Source organism: Daphnia pulex, chromosome 6 (genome assembly GCF_021134715.1).
Source record: "Daphnia pulex isolate KAP4 chromosome 6, ASM2113471v1".
Taxonomy (NCBI): domain Eukaryota; kingdom Metazoa; phylum Arthropoda; class Branchiopoda; order Diplostraca; family Daphniidae; genus Daphnia; species Daphnia pulex.
Genome location: NC_060022.1, coordinates 4,868,628 through 4,884,380, shown reverse-complemented (window position 1 = coordinate 4,884,380; position 15,753 = coordinate 4,868,628). Strand labels below are relative to the sequence as shown.

Genomic DNA, 15,753 nt, shown 5'->3' with positions numbered 1-15,753 from the left:
ACAAAAAAAAATATCAAAAGCTTTCCAGGAAGGAAGGAAAAAGTCATTGATCCTTGGCTCGTCGTCGGTGTCTGTAATATGTGAGCCCCTCGCATTAAGAGAATCAAAAAAAAAGAGAGAAAATTGCGTAATACAAGTGTATGTATAACAATATGAAAGGTTTTGATGATTCTCATCAACGTGACTCTATACACGCCCGGCCCTCCTCCCCCTCTCCAAAAAACGCACTGACTCGTAGATAAGAACCTCGGCGTTTGTGCTGCTGCGCTCTCGTCGACTGTTAACAATCGAGTTAAGAGGGGCTGCTGCTGTTACTCCTCCACACCCTGTGTGCGCTGGTTATAACTTGACAAAGGTTATACTACATTCCCTTTTACCCTCGTAGATTTCGCTCTAACTGGCAGCACATGTGTCACTTGGAAATAAGGGGAGAAACATCGTGTGAGCTGCTGATTGAGGTCGAAGTTTTTCTACTTTCAGTTTCTCTACTGCACTGCACGTCGGAGGTTTATTTGACTCCCCCCCCCTCCCTCCTTGTGAATGTATATGGCGTGTGAGACCGTCAAAAGTTCAAATGGTCGGCTGGGGTTGTTCCCTCTATAATTGAATTTAGGATTATCATTTTTCTCTTTTTCCTCCCAGAGTTAGTCCTGTTTGCTGTTGGAAACTCGACACGTCTGGCCGGCCTTTAGAATTTTCATAATTTGATACTGTTACCCGGAATTATTCGAGCTCAACGATTGTCTAACAAGGAAGGAAAAAGAAAAGAGTAGGCGTAGAGCAGGTGCGGCTTTGATTGAGAGAGACTCGAAGCAAAAGAAAATGGAACGAAAAATATAAGACGTGGAATATTATAAGGCGGACACTTGGATGGTGGATTATCGTCAATGCGTTAAAGTAAAAGAAACAAACAATCGATTCGAATAGCAAAGCTCAAGCCCTCTCCTTTTTTCGGATGGCAACAACTTTTTTCTTATAAATGTGCCGACTATTATTGTAGCGTCGTGGTTGTTGTTGTTGTTGTTCGAGCATTTCCCCTCACTTATTCTCTAGTTTTTCTAGGGGGCTGATGACTTTGATCGATGCGACCCGTTCTGTTTGTGAGTTTTCTCCACAATAAGACGAGTGTCAACTCGATTGGACGGAAAAAGAGTTTCACAGAATGGGTCGTCGGACGTCGACTCGAACCTTTTTTTTTGAAAAATGCGCGCGTCCGTTTCCCTCTCTCTCACTCGGGATTCTTTCTCCCAGTGTTAACAAAGAAGAGAGAGAAATGGCCCAACGTCCACAGCAGTAGCTTTATAGCTATCCCCCAACAAAACTTGTGTGTGTCGCCTTTTTTTTCAATCTCTCCCAAATAACAAGAGATCGAAAAGTTTCCACGTTCCCGAACTAAAATGCTGTCCCGTCTTTGGAAAAAAGAAGAAAAAAAGTTGACAGATATTTTTGCGCCCCTTTTTTCCTCTTCTTTCCCCGTGGACAATCTAAAAAGCCATTCGTATACATAAATACACGAGCCTGTACTATATAGCGCGGCCCGTGTATTGTTCAGCAGCGGGGGGTCCAAGCTCTGCTCTTAGACGGCCCTCACAGTTAACAACACACACAGAAAAAAAGGAAGAAGAAAAAGAAGAATAAAGAGCTTTGAAAATCCCCCCCAACCATCTCTCTCTTCGGGGGATTGTGTGTACAGGGAGGAGGGCCAGAGACTCTCACTCTCTCGTCGATAAAAAGGGAACTCCATCCAGTCTGCGCCGAAAACACTGGGTGTACTGGAAAGCCCCCAGCCCGTGTGTGTGTGTGTGTTATGAAGTCACCGTGGCTGGACGGATCTCTCTCATTCCCTCTGACGCTATAGTCGGTGATAGACGTGTGTGTGTGTGTGTCAGTCTCATCCCACCCAGAAAACTTTTTTTTTCGATTCTTCTTCCCAGGGAAAGAAAGAAAAATAATCTACACACGCACACAACTCATCAGCCGCTGTGTGTTTCGTGATTCACGACCGACATTCCCTTTCTGAGACTCTCGTTCGAATTTTTTTTCGGGGGGTTTCAAGTTTGCGGGTGTCTTGATGATTGTTGTTTGTGCGTGGCAGTGTTTGTTTTTTTCTTGTTTTTTCTCTCCAGACCAACCGACCAGTGTTGGTTGAGAGCTGTGTGTGTGTTCGGTGTGCTGTTGCCTGTAATTATCACGGCGTTGGGAAATTGCTGATGACCGGATCGTGTGTTGTTGTTTTTCAACCGAAAGAAAAAGTGGAAGTTTCGTTCTTCTTTTTCGGAAATGGCCACCACTGCTGCATCCCTTCACTTGATTATTCGTCGGAGAGCTGAGCCCACAACAACCAACGGCTGAGACCTCTTCTTCTTCTTTTGCCGGTGCCCATTGTCGTGTGAAATTCAATAGCCGAAAGAACCTCCGCACAGTGAGTGAGCGGAAAAAAGAAAAAAAGCTGTGTTGTGTATGTGTATGTGTGTGACCCCCCCTCCGGTTAGATTTTTCCACTAAACAGTCCAGGGTCCCCCCCTTTTATTCTTTAAAGACCAAACGGTGCAGATGTCAGTTTAATGGGACCGTGTCGCCTAGATCCCATCCGATATACTTAACTATAATCCGGAAAAAAATAAAAATAAAAAAACTTTTCTGTCGAGGACATTCACAAAAGAAAATTATAAAATACGACGGAATATCCAAAATAAACGACAAAAGGAAAAAGAAAACTATCTAGTACCACCCACCATACGGTAAAAAAAAAAATAAAAAACCAAGTAAAGATCCTTTGGCTGTGATAAATCGGCGTCATAATTCACGTTTTCAAGTTTTGAAAAGAAGTCAGACAAGGACGACGACGACGAGACAAGAAGAATTCCAAAGTGCTTCCTAGGCTGCTGCTGCTGCCCATTCAGAGACGTACCATACAACTCGCCCGGCTTTTTTCTTTTCCCTCCTTCCAATTGTGCAGTGCCCGATCTCTTAGCTGTGCGAGTGTGGGGAATCATCCGGGAACAAGTCAAAATACAAGAAAAGGAATCAAAAGAAAAGGGAGGATATATATAAATGGCGGCCATGATGGGGATGAAACGGAGCCGGCCGATAAATAACGCCGCCAATGTTTTATCCGTCCTTTTCCTACTACTGACGACGCAATTCGCATTGTGCCGGGCCAGTTTCCATTACGAGGCGCCGTCCGATTGCCAATGGACGATGATGAATTCGTCGTCATCATCCACTTCGTCGACGTCGTCCATGTCGTCGTCGATGGCGACGTCAAGCGATGGGAACGGATCATCGGGTCATTCGGGGCTGCTGCCAATGGCCGGAGTCGCCGGCCCTAACGACGTGGCACTCCACTGCCGACTCCGCACCATCAACAGTCAATTCGATCAGACCAATTTCTCGGTCGTGCCGCGGGAGCACACGGCCTCGCTCACCATCGAATGCAGCGATTCGCTCCTCTACCAAAGGTAAATGCAACAACACAAAACGTCCATTGTACAACACATTCAATTACCCATTTTCTTTTATTTTCCAAAAAAAGACCCGCCCTTTCAATTTCGTCGTCGAAATAATTCAATTTACCCGCCTAACTTTATTGATCGATCGTCATTTGATGATTGGCAATTCAATCGTTGCTGCTGCTGCCGCCGCTGCAGCCATTTGTAAATGAAGACAAATAAACCTTCCGGCAGCAGCAGCAGCAACGAGCTCTCTGATTTATTGATTAAAAGGCCTTTTGATGTGTGTCTGTGGCCTCTCTTGCGAATCAATCAAAATTTAATGGTTTGGTGTATGTTGGGTGTTGGTTGCAGCTTTCTGCATCCGCACAGTTTCAGCCATTTGCACCATCTGCGACAACTGGCCATCGATTACTGCAAGCTGGGCCAGCTGGTCCGCGGCGTCTTCCACGGACTGCGCGATCTTCGATCGTTGGCCATTCGCTCGCACAACGACGTCTGGCCGGCCATGAATCTCGACCTGAGTCGCGACAGCTTAGCTCACGACGTTGCCCAACTGGAACGGCTGGATCTCAGCCGCAACAACATCCAGTCGTTTCGGCGCCAGCTCTTCTGCGATCTGACCAGCCTCCAATTTCTGAACGTCAGTCACAACCGACTGGCCGATCTCAACGATTTGGGATTGAACTTTGAGGCCGCCGCCATCGAGACGGAAACTTCCACTACAACGACGACGACGACGACGGCGACCAGTTCAACTCCAACGCCACCGGCGTATTGCCCGACCCCCCTGACGACGCTGGACGCCTCCTACAATCAACTGGCGGCGCTGACAGGCCGCGGAGTGGCCGCCCTGCGTCACTTGCGCATCCTCAAACTGGACCACAACAAGATCCAGCAGCTAGACGACGAGGCTCTGGGTCCCCTGGAGCAGCTGGAGCAACTGGACCTGTCCGTCAACCAAGTGGAGAGGCTACCGGAAACCTTCCTGACGTCAACGGCCGCTCTGAAGGAGCTCAACTTGAGCAACAACACCCTGTCCGTCCTGCCGGCCGGCTCATTGGCTTCCCAGCGTCACCTGGAAGTGCTGCAGTTGGCGTGGAATCGGCTGACGCTGGCCAACGGAAGCCTCTTCGACAACCTGGTCCGTCTGGTGGTGCTGGACCTGTCCCACAACCAAATCGGCCGCATCCGCCGCCCGCTGTTCAAGGACCTGTACAGTTTGCAGGTCCTGAAACTCGACTCGAACGCCATCGAAGCCGTCGAGTCCGGCTCGTTCGCTTCGCTGAGCAATTTGCACACGCTCGACTTGTCCGACAACAAGTTGGCCTTCATCGAGAGCCACTACTTTAACGGTTTGCTGGTCCTCAACCAACTGCGACTCAACGGCAACTCCCTGGTCGGCCTGGACGCCGAAACTTTCCGCAACTGCTCCAACCTAGAAGAGCTACACCTGCAGGAGAATCGACTGGAACGACTGCCGTCCTCCTTCAAGACCCTGACGCTCCTCAAGACCCTGGACCTGTCGCACAATCGCATCCGCTTCATCAACGCCACGTCCCTGCGCGGATTGAAAAATCTCCACCACCTGCGGCTGTCCGGCAACCAAATCAAGACCATCCGGGCCGCTTCGCTTCCGCCGCTGGGTCTGCTTAAGAGCCTGGACCTGTCGCACTCGTCGCTGCAGACGCTGGAGCGAGGAGCCCTGGACGGTCTGACTGGATTGGAGACGCTGTTCCTCAACGGCAACAACCTGAGCAGCTTGGAGCACGTCGTCCAGAATCTTCCGCACCTGACGCGGCTGAACGTGTCGGACAACGACCTGCGCTGGTTCGACTACGCCCTCCTGCCCACTGGGCTCCAGTGGCTGGACCTGCACAAGAACCAGATCGAAGAGCTGGGCAACTACCTGCGACTGGAGAGCCACCTCAAGTTGGAGACACTGGACGCCAGTTACAACCGGATCGCTTCCATCGGGGCCTCGTCGCTTCCGCACGGCCTGCGGGTGGCGACGCTCAGCGACAACCAAATCAGCGTCGTCGAGCCCAACACGTTCGCCGACAAGGCCAATCTCAGCCGGGTGGACCTCTACGGCAACCAGCTGGTGACGCTCAACCTCAACGCCCTGCGACTCAGCCCCGACGTCCAGGTCCTGCCGGAATTCTACCTGGGCGGCAACCCGTTCCAGTGCGATTGCGACATGTAAGTAGAAACTACCATTAAGCGCTCATTAGGCGAAATCACGAATTAATAGTCACCCTGCCCTGCCCATTTCTAAAAAAAAAAAAAGTTTACCTTCCCCATTGCTGGACTGAAGACGGACCGTGCAACTTGACTCCCTCCCTCCCTGTGTGTCTTTTTTCATGGGCGGCGCACGCGATAGTTTTCCCCCCAAGTCCAGTAACTTGAGAAGACCCTTCTGTATCTCTCTCTCTCTCTCTCACTTGCCAAACTGGAGAAAAGACTGGGCTCTTTTGCTTTGGACTGGACGTGGAACATGATGCCACGAAACTTGAAACTCTAAGCTCCAGAGTGGCCGGACTATTTTCTTCTTCATCTTTAAGTTGACTGTAGTAACAAAAAGAAGAAGAAAGGAAGAAAAACAGGGTATATACTATAGCTCTTTTCTCTCTCTCTCTCTGCTAGCGAGCGTGTGTATGTACACACACTGGGCGATTGTATAAGCTTCTTATTTGAACTCCGACATTCACGGTCGACTCTATATATAATAGGCCCCGGAGCTTTTGTTCGGATGACGGAAGAAAAAGGGTAGAAGAAAGAAGAAACTAGAAAAGAGAGAGGAGAAAATTGTCTATTTCATTTTCGACAGTATGAGGCTCCGGTTCTTTTGTTTCCTCTCTCGCTCAATAGACTAAAAATATATATGGGCCTCTACCGTTTGGGTCGGGGGCAAAGTATCTAGGCCCTGGGAAAAAGAAATCCATCGAGGCGTCGAGGAAAAAAGATACAAACAAGGAGGCGGAGCAGAGAGAGCAAAAAGGAAAAAATCATCAAATTTGACAAAAAGATGAGGAAGGAGATGAGGAAGAGCAGAGAGAGAACAATAGGGAAATGTTAAGGGAACATCTCTAGATGGAATATCGATCGCCAACCAACAATTGAAGAATCTGTCGACTCTCTCTCAGCTCAGCTGTCGTTCTCTCTGTCAAGCCAACTGACTGTCACACACGAAATTGTGTACACGTCCCTTTCCTCCCCCGTTGCGTTTTCATCGATCCCGAGCTGTAGCCCCATTCTCACTCAATAGTGACCCGCCCTCGCTCTGCCTTGTATGTCTGGGCCTATATAAAAGAGTTTCAACTTAAAAATCCGATCAAGTGAAGTTTTAGGACGATAACGAGGAGGTGTGGCGGCACGTCCCTTTCTATAGTGGCACTTTGCTTCAAGTGTTTAAAGTTAAAATATTTCCGACCCAAAGATGTAAGTTGTGAGTACAGGCCTGATGTGCAGAGTTCTTCTAACGAATGAGTTATTTAATGAACCCTGACTGAGTTAACAAAAACGGCAAGAGAAAACAGTCAACAGCCTAGCTCATTAATAATCGTACACCTTAACGATTGATAATCAACGCCAAAGGAAGAATAGAGAGAAACGTTTGTCCTACCTTTAAGCCTGGGAAATCCACGGCCAGGCATCCAAAAGTTCTCCTTCCCATGTAGAGTTGAATCCACCAGGCGGGATAGGAAAAGGCTGGGGCTCAGACTTGTACCGAGTCTAACACCCACACTCACATGGGTGTACACAAGGAGAGAGGGGATTTGAAGAAAGTGAAAGATCCGGTAACGCCGTAATTAGTAGTTTCTTCAACCAAGGGGGATGCTGTTTGTATCTAAATTAAAAATTTTAAAATGGGTTATGAATAAAAATATTGACAGAAACAATAACTATATAAGGAAAAGCTGAAAATGAGATAGTGGGTAAACCAAAATTTTTAATAAATGAGAGAATTTCAGGTTTTTATGTAACACACTGCAGCATGTGTACAAGTCATGTGCATCATTAAGATACCTAGCAGGTCACAGGAATAGTTGTAACGAATTTCATTACCCAAGCGATGATAATAAGATTGATGCTGATGACTGGTTAATACAGCACAAGCCAAACTGGCATATCTTGTGGTCATGATGGTGGTCTCAGGTCTCAAATCTGCATAAAAGAAAAGGTTACAAAGTGCCAACAAACTTCCATGCATCGACAGGGGCACGACATGGCAAAGACTAGTCAAGATCTAAGATTTCACAACTTTAGAACAGATTCAACTCTTCTTTTTAAGCTCCCGTAATTATTCTAATTACATTCTTAGTTTTGTTTACCTGCTGAACAGCATGGTGTGTATATTAAGCGATTCTATAAAGAGGCACGACACGAGATTATCTTCGTCTATTTTTCGAAACGTGTAATCAAAAAGAAAGCAGACGAAATTCTAATTAGCATAAGCCATGCCTAATAAGATATCGATAGTTAAAATGATTCAAAATCGACTTATAAAATAAAAAGAAATGGAACATGAAAACAAAGACCCCAAAACCTAATCAAACACAAAAGAATAAAGAATACTTATTCCTTTTTTCCTTTTTTTCCTTTTTTAAGATGTACTACATTTTGATTCCTTTTATTTTCTCTACTCGATCCACTGATGAATCGCCCAGTCAATCCTGAAGGAGGCCCCCTAATTCCTGTGGCACACAAGCCACTTCATAAAAGAAAAGCCTCTGCTCGTATATTTATATATAGTGTATATATGCCGAGCTCCTGTCCAGCCCAACACAAAAAAAAAGGAGCTTTACGGCCGGCGATAGAGAGAGAGTCGAGAGAAAAAGAGGCCGTCGTCTATATAGAAGACGGGCAATATAAGATTGGGTCGCCATACTACTATACCCGTCGTTCATTTGGCCCGAGCTATATCCCTGAGAATAGGATTCGATATATACCACCAAGCTGCTGCTCCTTGGCTGTACATCAGCTCCTTATATTCCATCGACCCGAACTTATATAATCCTTGACCTGTTTCAAAGCTACTTTTTTTCTTCCTTTATATCCACAACGAATGAGAAAGAAATAGAGGAGTCTTTTATAGTCATCAATCAAGCTCTGATCAATCAATAAAGTCTCGAGGAGCCGATCCCGGCCGGCAGGAGCCGCACCCATAGTTGCACCGCGGGAGGAGGAGGAAACGATTCATTTTCATTTGACTTTGTTCCTGGGAGGAGTGGGGCCGGGGATATACTTATTCTTTTGTGGAGAGCCCGGCGGCCCAATTAGAATAGTGAAGGGGGGGGACGTTGAATGTGTGTCACAACTATTTGAGTAAGGATCGAAATGCAAATGACGCCTTGATTTATTAAACGACGCAGGGAATGGCTCCAAAGGATCAACGCACTCAACAATGCCGGCCAATACCCAAGAGCCATGGATTTGGTAAGTCTCTCCTGTTCTATTTTTTAATTCATCAATTCATTAAAAAATAGTTAACGAGCTCCGGCTTCCGGCCTCCGCCACCACCGTTCGATAAATAACAATCTCCATAATTATACGTATGTAGGACTCGATTTACTGCCGGCTGTCGTACGGGCGTGGTTCACGCTCAGTCACGCCGCTAGTGGAGGCCACCTCGTCGGATTTTCTGTGCCCGTACCGGGCCCACTGTTTCGCCCTGTGCCACTGCTGCGATTTCGACGCCTGCGACTGCGAAATGACCTGCCCGACCAATTGCTCCTGTTACCACGACCAGTCGTGGTCCACCAACGTCGTCGACTGTTCCGGCGGAGGCGGAGGAGGTGACCTGCTGACCGACATACCGTCCAGGATCCCGATGGATGCCACCGACGTCTACCTGGACGGCAACAATTTGAGTCAGCTGACCAATCACGCCTTTATCGGCAAGAAGAACTTGAGGACTTTGCTGCTCAACAACTCGGCCGTCGTCTCGCTGCACAACCACACCTTCAGCGGGCTGAAACGATTGCTGGTCCTCCACCTGGACCGCAATCAGCTGACCGAGTTGTCCGGCTACGAGTTTGAGCCGTTGGAGAACCTGCGCGAGCTCTACGTCCAGAACAACCGGATCGCTTTTATTCACGCCAAGACATTCAGTCACCTGAGAAGTTTACAGGTGCTGGACGTCAGCGGCAACCAGCTGGCGCGCTACGACGCTGCCCAGCTGTTGACGGCCAATCCTTACCTGCGCTCCTTGTGGCTGGCCGATAACCCTTGGTCGTGTCAATGCGATTTCGTCCGCCCGCTGCGCGATTGGCTCCAGTCGACCCGGGCCAGCATCGACGACCAGGAGTCGGTCACTTGTTCACCGCTGGGCTTGCAGATCCTGGTGGCCACCAACGAAAGTTGCCCGACGTCGGACAGCTCGTCGGTCCTGTTGAGTCCCTACCATCCGGCCGACTGGTGGCTCCTAATGGCCGCCACATTCTCCCTGGCCCTGGTGGTCCTGTCGGCCGGCATTTGCCTGTGCTGCTGCCGCCGCCAGTTGCGGCTCCTCCTCTTCAGCCAGTGCGGAGTGCGGATGTGCTACCAGCAGCAGCAGGACGAGGAGAGCGCCGAGAGCAAACCGTTCGACGCTCTGGTCGTCTATTCGGCCAAGGACGACGTCCTGCTCAAAGACACGCTGGTCCGGCTGGAGCGCAAGACCTACCAGCTGTGCCTGCAGCACCGGATCGCCGATCACGATCAGGACTTGACGGCGGCGGCCCTGGCCAGCCGCCGGCTCCTCATCCTGCTGACCAAGAGCTTCGTGGAAACCGAGTGGGGCAAAGCCAACGTCCGATCCTTGCTGAGATCGACGTGGCAACCGGCGTCGGCCGGAGCCGTCGGCGGAGGGTCGGTCCGATCCCGTCGGGACCGCGTCATCATTTTGCTGCCGGAACCGCAGATTGTCCGCGAGATCGACGCCGACCTGGACCTGCACTTGCTGTTGAAACACAGTCAAGTGGTCGAGTGGAACCGGAGATTCTGCTGGAGTCGATTGCTGCTGGCCCTGCCTCCGCCGCGAGGAGTCCTGGCCCCAGCCGATTGCCATCAGCCGGCCATCAGTCATCCGCAGCAGCAGCAGCAGCAGACGGGTTCATCCGCCTATTCCGGAGCTTTGCCGTTGGGCAATCATTTGAGCGGCGGAGTTGGTGGTACCAGCAACTACACAACAACCGCTGGCAGGCAGCAGCACCACCACCACCATCACAAGCTCATCCATCAGCGACAGTTGCCCACTGTTCCGGAAACGATCTGATGAGTCAGTCGTCTTCCTCCTTCCTCCATCCTTTGGCTGTGTACATGGGGAGGACTTGCTCCTTGTTGTATTCAGCCAATGATGTATCGCGTTTCCCCATCGCTCTATCCATTATGTTATAGACTCGTTCGTTTTTCGACTCTGGGCTGGATTGCCCTAAGGCAGAGGCCGTGTGACGCCCTGTTGGTGCTGGCCACGACTCCTTGACGACCCACCTAGTCGTGTGAATTTAACGAGCCCAATCACTGCAACAACAACAACAACCAAACGAATAACCTTTTTTCGATTCGGTGGGGAAAAGGAATTGAAAAACTGTACATTGTATTGACATCGAACAACAACGACAACCCGAAACAAGATGGTTGACGACGCTTAAACAGCCGCAACGATCTTCTATGCAGCAGTGCAGCAACCCCCACAGGATTAGATAACCAGAGACTCCCCCCCCCCCCCCTCCTACTCCCTCATTGCGATCGTTCAAGCGGATGAGTTAAAACATTTCAAGCGAACCAGATCTACACACACACACATAATACTCTATGGGCCATAATAATAGGGTGAATAGATTTTATTAAAAAAGTAAAATAAAATAAAATAAAATAAAAATTTGTTTTTTTTCAAAAAAGCTGCTCGTATTCGCAGCTGCTGCCGAGTCTAGTCGGATCGAATATCTTCTCGACGCTCTCTCTATACACACTATAAATATATTTATATTCTCTCTCTCTTAAATCATCATTTCCCTTTTATCTTTTTTTGTGTATTAAAGTGATGACGACCCTCTCTCCCCCCTGCCGCCCGGTTTCGTGTTCTCATATCTATCAGCCAACATCAAAAACTGAAATTACAGTTGGGGGGGTTGTTGTTGAATGTTGTTGAAAAGAGCAGCAGCAGTCTGCACATTCGACACGGCTCTATTTTTATATTACGAGCGACGATTATAAAAAGAAACATCGACCGATTTTATTTTTATTTTCTAATCTCTCTTACGTATCATCACAAATCTATTTGAAAGATCCGGCAGGCTCCCATGCCACCGGGTTTTTCATTGGTGGGAAATTTTTGACTGGGTTTTTGTTTGAAAAATTCGGAATATTATTTTCCCGCGTGTTGTTCTATGTACACACGAAAGCAGTCGACACTATTGCCATGGCGCCGATCAATACAATTGTCGCCGCCGCCGTGTGTGCGTCGCGGATGCAAGTTCCTCCGCGGACGAGATGGAGAAACACAAGGGAGTGTACATATACTACACGCTAAGGGGTTATATCCCCCCCCCTTACCACCACCACCCTACCATACCCTCGTTATTATATGCGGTACATAGAAAACTGCTGCTCGACGTCCATCCGTAATATTTCGAGATATTTGTGAGCGAGTTTCTCCCTCTCTCGGTCTCTCTTTCGGTCAACCGTGCAAAGGGAAATCGATTGTCCGGGAGCGGAGCAGCAGAAGAAGATGAGTGGAAGAGGGGGAGATGGCTGCTGGCTGGCCAGGATGCGCGTGCTAGAAACAGGAGAGAAATTTCCAGGGAAAAAAGAAAAGAAAAGAAAAGAAAAGTCGGTAGGGTCTGTCAAGCTAATCAGTAGCGACTCTCTCTTGAAGGAACTCTACAAACAGTTCCTTCCTTTTGATTCTTCTTTTTCTTGTCTAGAAATTTACGTATTCGTCTATCAAATAGATACACAGCAGCAGCAGCAGCTGGAGAGAGAGCAGGAAGAAAGAGGTTGGCGGAATTGTATAGCGCCCAAACGGAAGAAAAGCAAAGAATCGAACTGCCAGTGCCTTGTCACTATAGAATTGTTGGACAAGTCGTTGATGACAAGAAAACAATTTTTGTTTGTTTTGTTGGAGAACTTAAAAAAGAAAACGACGAATCAAATAGAACAAGCGCCGCAAAAAAACGAAATAAAAATTCGCGAGGAATGTCCGGAATTGGTTGCGCTGGATGTGTACATGTATAAAATAATCAATAACGAAACTTTCCCTTTCTTTTACTCACACACCCAGCAGCAGCTATATAACTCTTGAGAAAATATATCCATCTAATGTGTGTTATACATGTTAATAAATATGTCCCATCATGCAGCAGTAAATATCCCCCCCCCAGCAGCAGCTCGATATCTTTTCTCTCACCAATCATTCATTACATAATAATACACTTTTCTCTCCTTGTTCTTATACTCTTTTACTTCTTATATTGTACATGTACTCCGTGGTGTAATAACGAAAGAAGAAGACTTGTGTGTCATCTTTTCTCTATATTTTCTCTCAGCTCGGTAAATATTACTAATCAATTTCCCCCCCTTGTATATATTGCATATTATTATTATTATTATTATTACTACAACTCCTATAATCCCATTCCTATATTTATATACATATACTTATTAATGGGGGATGGGGGATGAGGGAATGTGTGTACATATAGAGAGACTCTCCTTTCATTTGTATGTGTGTATCGCGTGTGGTCCCTTCATTTCTCTCTCTCTCCTCATTGATTCTTCACACGAAATAACAATAAACAATGAATAAACATTCTCGCCATTTGCTCTTATACGTACGACTTTAGCCCAGAGATTTATATGACAGTAGAAGAAGCCTACAAGGAAGAGGGGATATCATATATATATATACGTATATATAACATGTGTACACACACAAATGACGGTCGGGAAACTGCTTTTGCCCATTCGTTTTCGAAATGTACATAAATCGTTTGCAGTAGTCCCCCACCAAGAAAAAATAGGAGGATCCTTGTGCTGTTGGCGAAGAGCCTTTTGTTCAATATTGTTGAGAAAAGTCGACCCTGTTATATAAGAGTAATGGATATTTGATTTGTATCTCTATGCACACACACACATCTTTCAACATGGGAGAAGGAGAAGAAAAGGAGATTGGTGTTATTCGAGTGTGTGTACATCGGCAGTGCGGGAGTCTAAACGGTGTCGGCGGGTTCGAAATCGTAGACGCGGGGAAAAAAAATGAAAATAGTCCCACTGTAATATGACACAACTCGCCTGAAAGGAGAGAGAGCTGGTGTTCGTGATGACGTCTATTTATTCCCGACCGTATTCAACTCTGACTGTAGCGTAGCACTAACCTCAAATATTTCTTTTTCTTTTTTATCATTTCCACCTTTTATCCATAATGGAGAACTGTCACATTTCGTTCATCGGGAGCAACGGGTCCAAGTGTCAAAAAATAGATCCCCCCTTAATATTTCAATTGGCTCCGATTTGAAAATAAAAAATAAAAAGGAATTTGGAGAAGTTGCGTATCGATCGATAGGAGCAGCGGAGATGGATAGGCCGGAAGGAACTTTATTTTCTTCTTCTTCTTCCGTCGTCATCGACGATGTCCTTCTCTCCGTATGTCTTTGGCTGTGGCCGGGAGAGAGAGAGAGAGAGTCTTGGCTGCTGGCCTTGTGCTGTATTCCATCCGACCATCACTAACAAGTTGGTCGGATCCAGCGACTGTAAATCGAAATTTCTTTCGACTTTTCTATATAGATCGTCCGAGTCAAATAGTAAAAAAAGAAAAAAGGATATGATGTGCCGCGGTTCGATAACTTCCAGCACGGCCTGGATGTATCATATAGAGAGAGCATCCGTGTGCATCTAGATAGATACACACTGCCGGCCCATCCATGAGAGCAGCTTCTTCTTTTCTTTTCTTTTCTTTTTTCGCGTCTCATATCCGCAATCTCGTAGTTTATAGAGACGGAAGGCAAGTTGCCAGTAAAGACGAAATGATGTGGCCCCCCTCCACCCTCAACCAGAGATCAGCAGCTAGCCTTGGACCGTTGGTCCTCCTAATATTCCGCCAAATAACCAATGGATGGAACAGGAAGGGACCCTATACTACAGGAGAAAATGAGTCTAAGCCACTTTTTGGCTTTTTTATTTCTCGTTGGAAAAGATTAGAGGTCGGAGGGTGGATGGGGGGAGAAACAGTCAAATAATCGCGTCTACCCCGTACCGACGTCGGTCGGTGATGATGGGCGTGTCCCCTATTTATGTAAAAAGGGGAGGTTCTTTTTGGGGGACAATATCTCCCCATCACGACGAGCTTTTCTTCTCCTTTTTTGTTTTATTCGGTCTACAATTTCGCAGTCCAACATCAAGGCGAAATGGAAGAGAGGGGGTGGGGGGGGTGGGGAACGTGTGCTGCGGCGTCGGTCGGATTGAAATCCACTTGAAAACATGGAGGAGCGGAATTGAAAGGGCGGCGGCCACGATGAAACGACGGACGTCGCCGTCGTCGTCGTCACAGCCGGCAGTCAAATCACTTTGTCGCCAGCTCGCAATGCGCTTAGTTTTTTCTCTCGGTACATTTTTTCTTTCTCAGTTGCGCAATAACGACGAGATTCATTTGGGTGGGGGGAACACACGAGGGAGTTGTGCACAGAGTAATAGGGGAGCCTGATTTGAGTCAAGAGAGAGAGAATGTTCCAAATCATTTGATATTGGCACCGCCCTTCCAGTTCAGTCTGGATTCTTTGCATCGCCCCCCTTGCGTCATTAGCGCGTTAATCATTTGCCCGTGCTCTGCTTACATGTATAATCCCCCCATCCGGACTATATAGATCTATCGCCCAAGTGAGTGTGCTGTGCAACAACACCCAGCGACAAAAATATACGTATAAGGAGACAAAAAGATTAGTGAAAAGGTAATTATATCATCGTCGAAAGCGGATGGAGAAAAGAGATTTGAGACGATATAGTAGAAGCCCAACAGAGATAATGTTATCCGTCGCCCAAACAACCAGCCCGGATATGAACGGTGTCGATGATGCGGTCTTGTCGCCTAGGCAACCGAAACAATGACCGCTAGTCTCGCACCCCTTAACAACTACGACCGTATTAGCGACACCACACCCACCCCTACACTCTCTTTCTATTCTCTTTTGGCTTGGATATTCTATTGGAGAAAGAGAAAGAAATAACGACAGCACAAGCAGTCTCCCACTTTTATAACATAACTCGAGACTGCATAGTAGTAACACTTGGCTCCCGTCTATATAATATAGAAATGTTTGTAGCC

At 47.4% G+C, this 15,753-nt stretch overlaps 1 protein-coding gene and 1 long non-coding RNA gene across 2 annotated transcripts; one reads left to right on the top strand and one right to left on the bottom strand.

The window, feature by feature from the left end:
• Nucleotides 1-1,679: 1,679 nt before the first annotated feature.
• LOC124196005 (toll-like receptor 6) lies at nt 1,680-13,257 on the top strand. The gene is made up of 4 exons (XM_046590755.1): nt 1,680-3,461; nt 3,807-5,654; nt 8,828-8,891; nt 9,016-13,257. The coding sequence occupies exons 1-4, from the start codon at nt 3,055-3,057 to the stop codon at nt 10,708-10,710; spliced, it is 4,014 nt and encodes a 1,337-aa protein (XP_046446711.1). The 5' UTR covers nt 1,680-3,054; the 3' UTR covers nt 10,711-13,257.
• LOC124196012 lies at nt 5,652-7,879 on the bottom strand. Its single transcript, XR_006875528.1, has 3 exons — nt 7,787-7,879; nt 7,521-7,619; nt 5,652-7,302 (listed from the first exon to the last, which is right to left on the bottom strand). It is a non-coding gene; the product is annotated as an uncharacterized LOC124196012 (long non-coding RNA).
• Nucleotides 13,258-15,753: the final 2,496 nt, after the last annotated feature.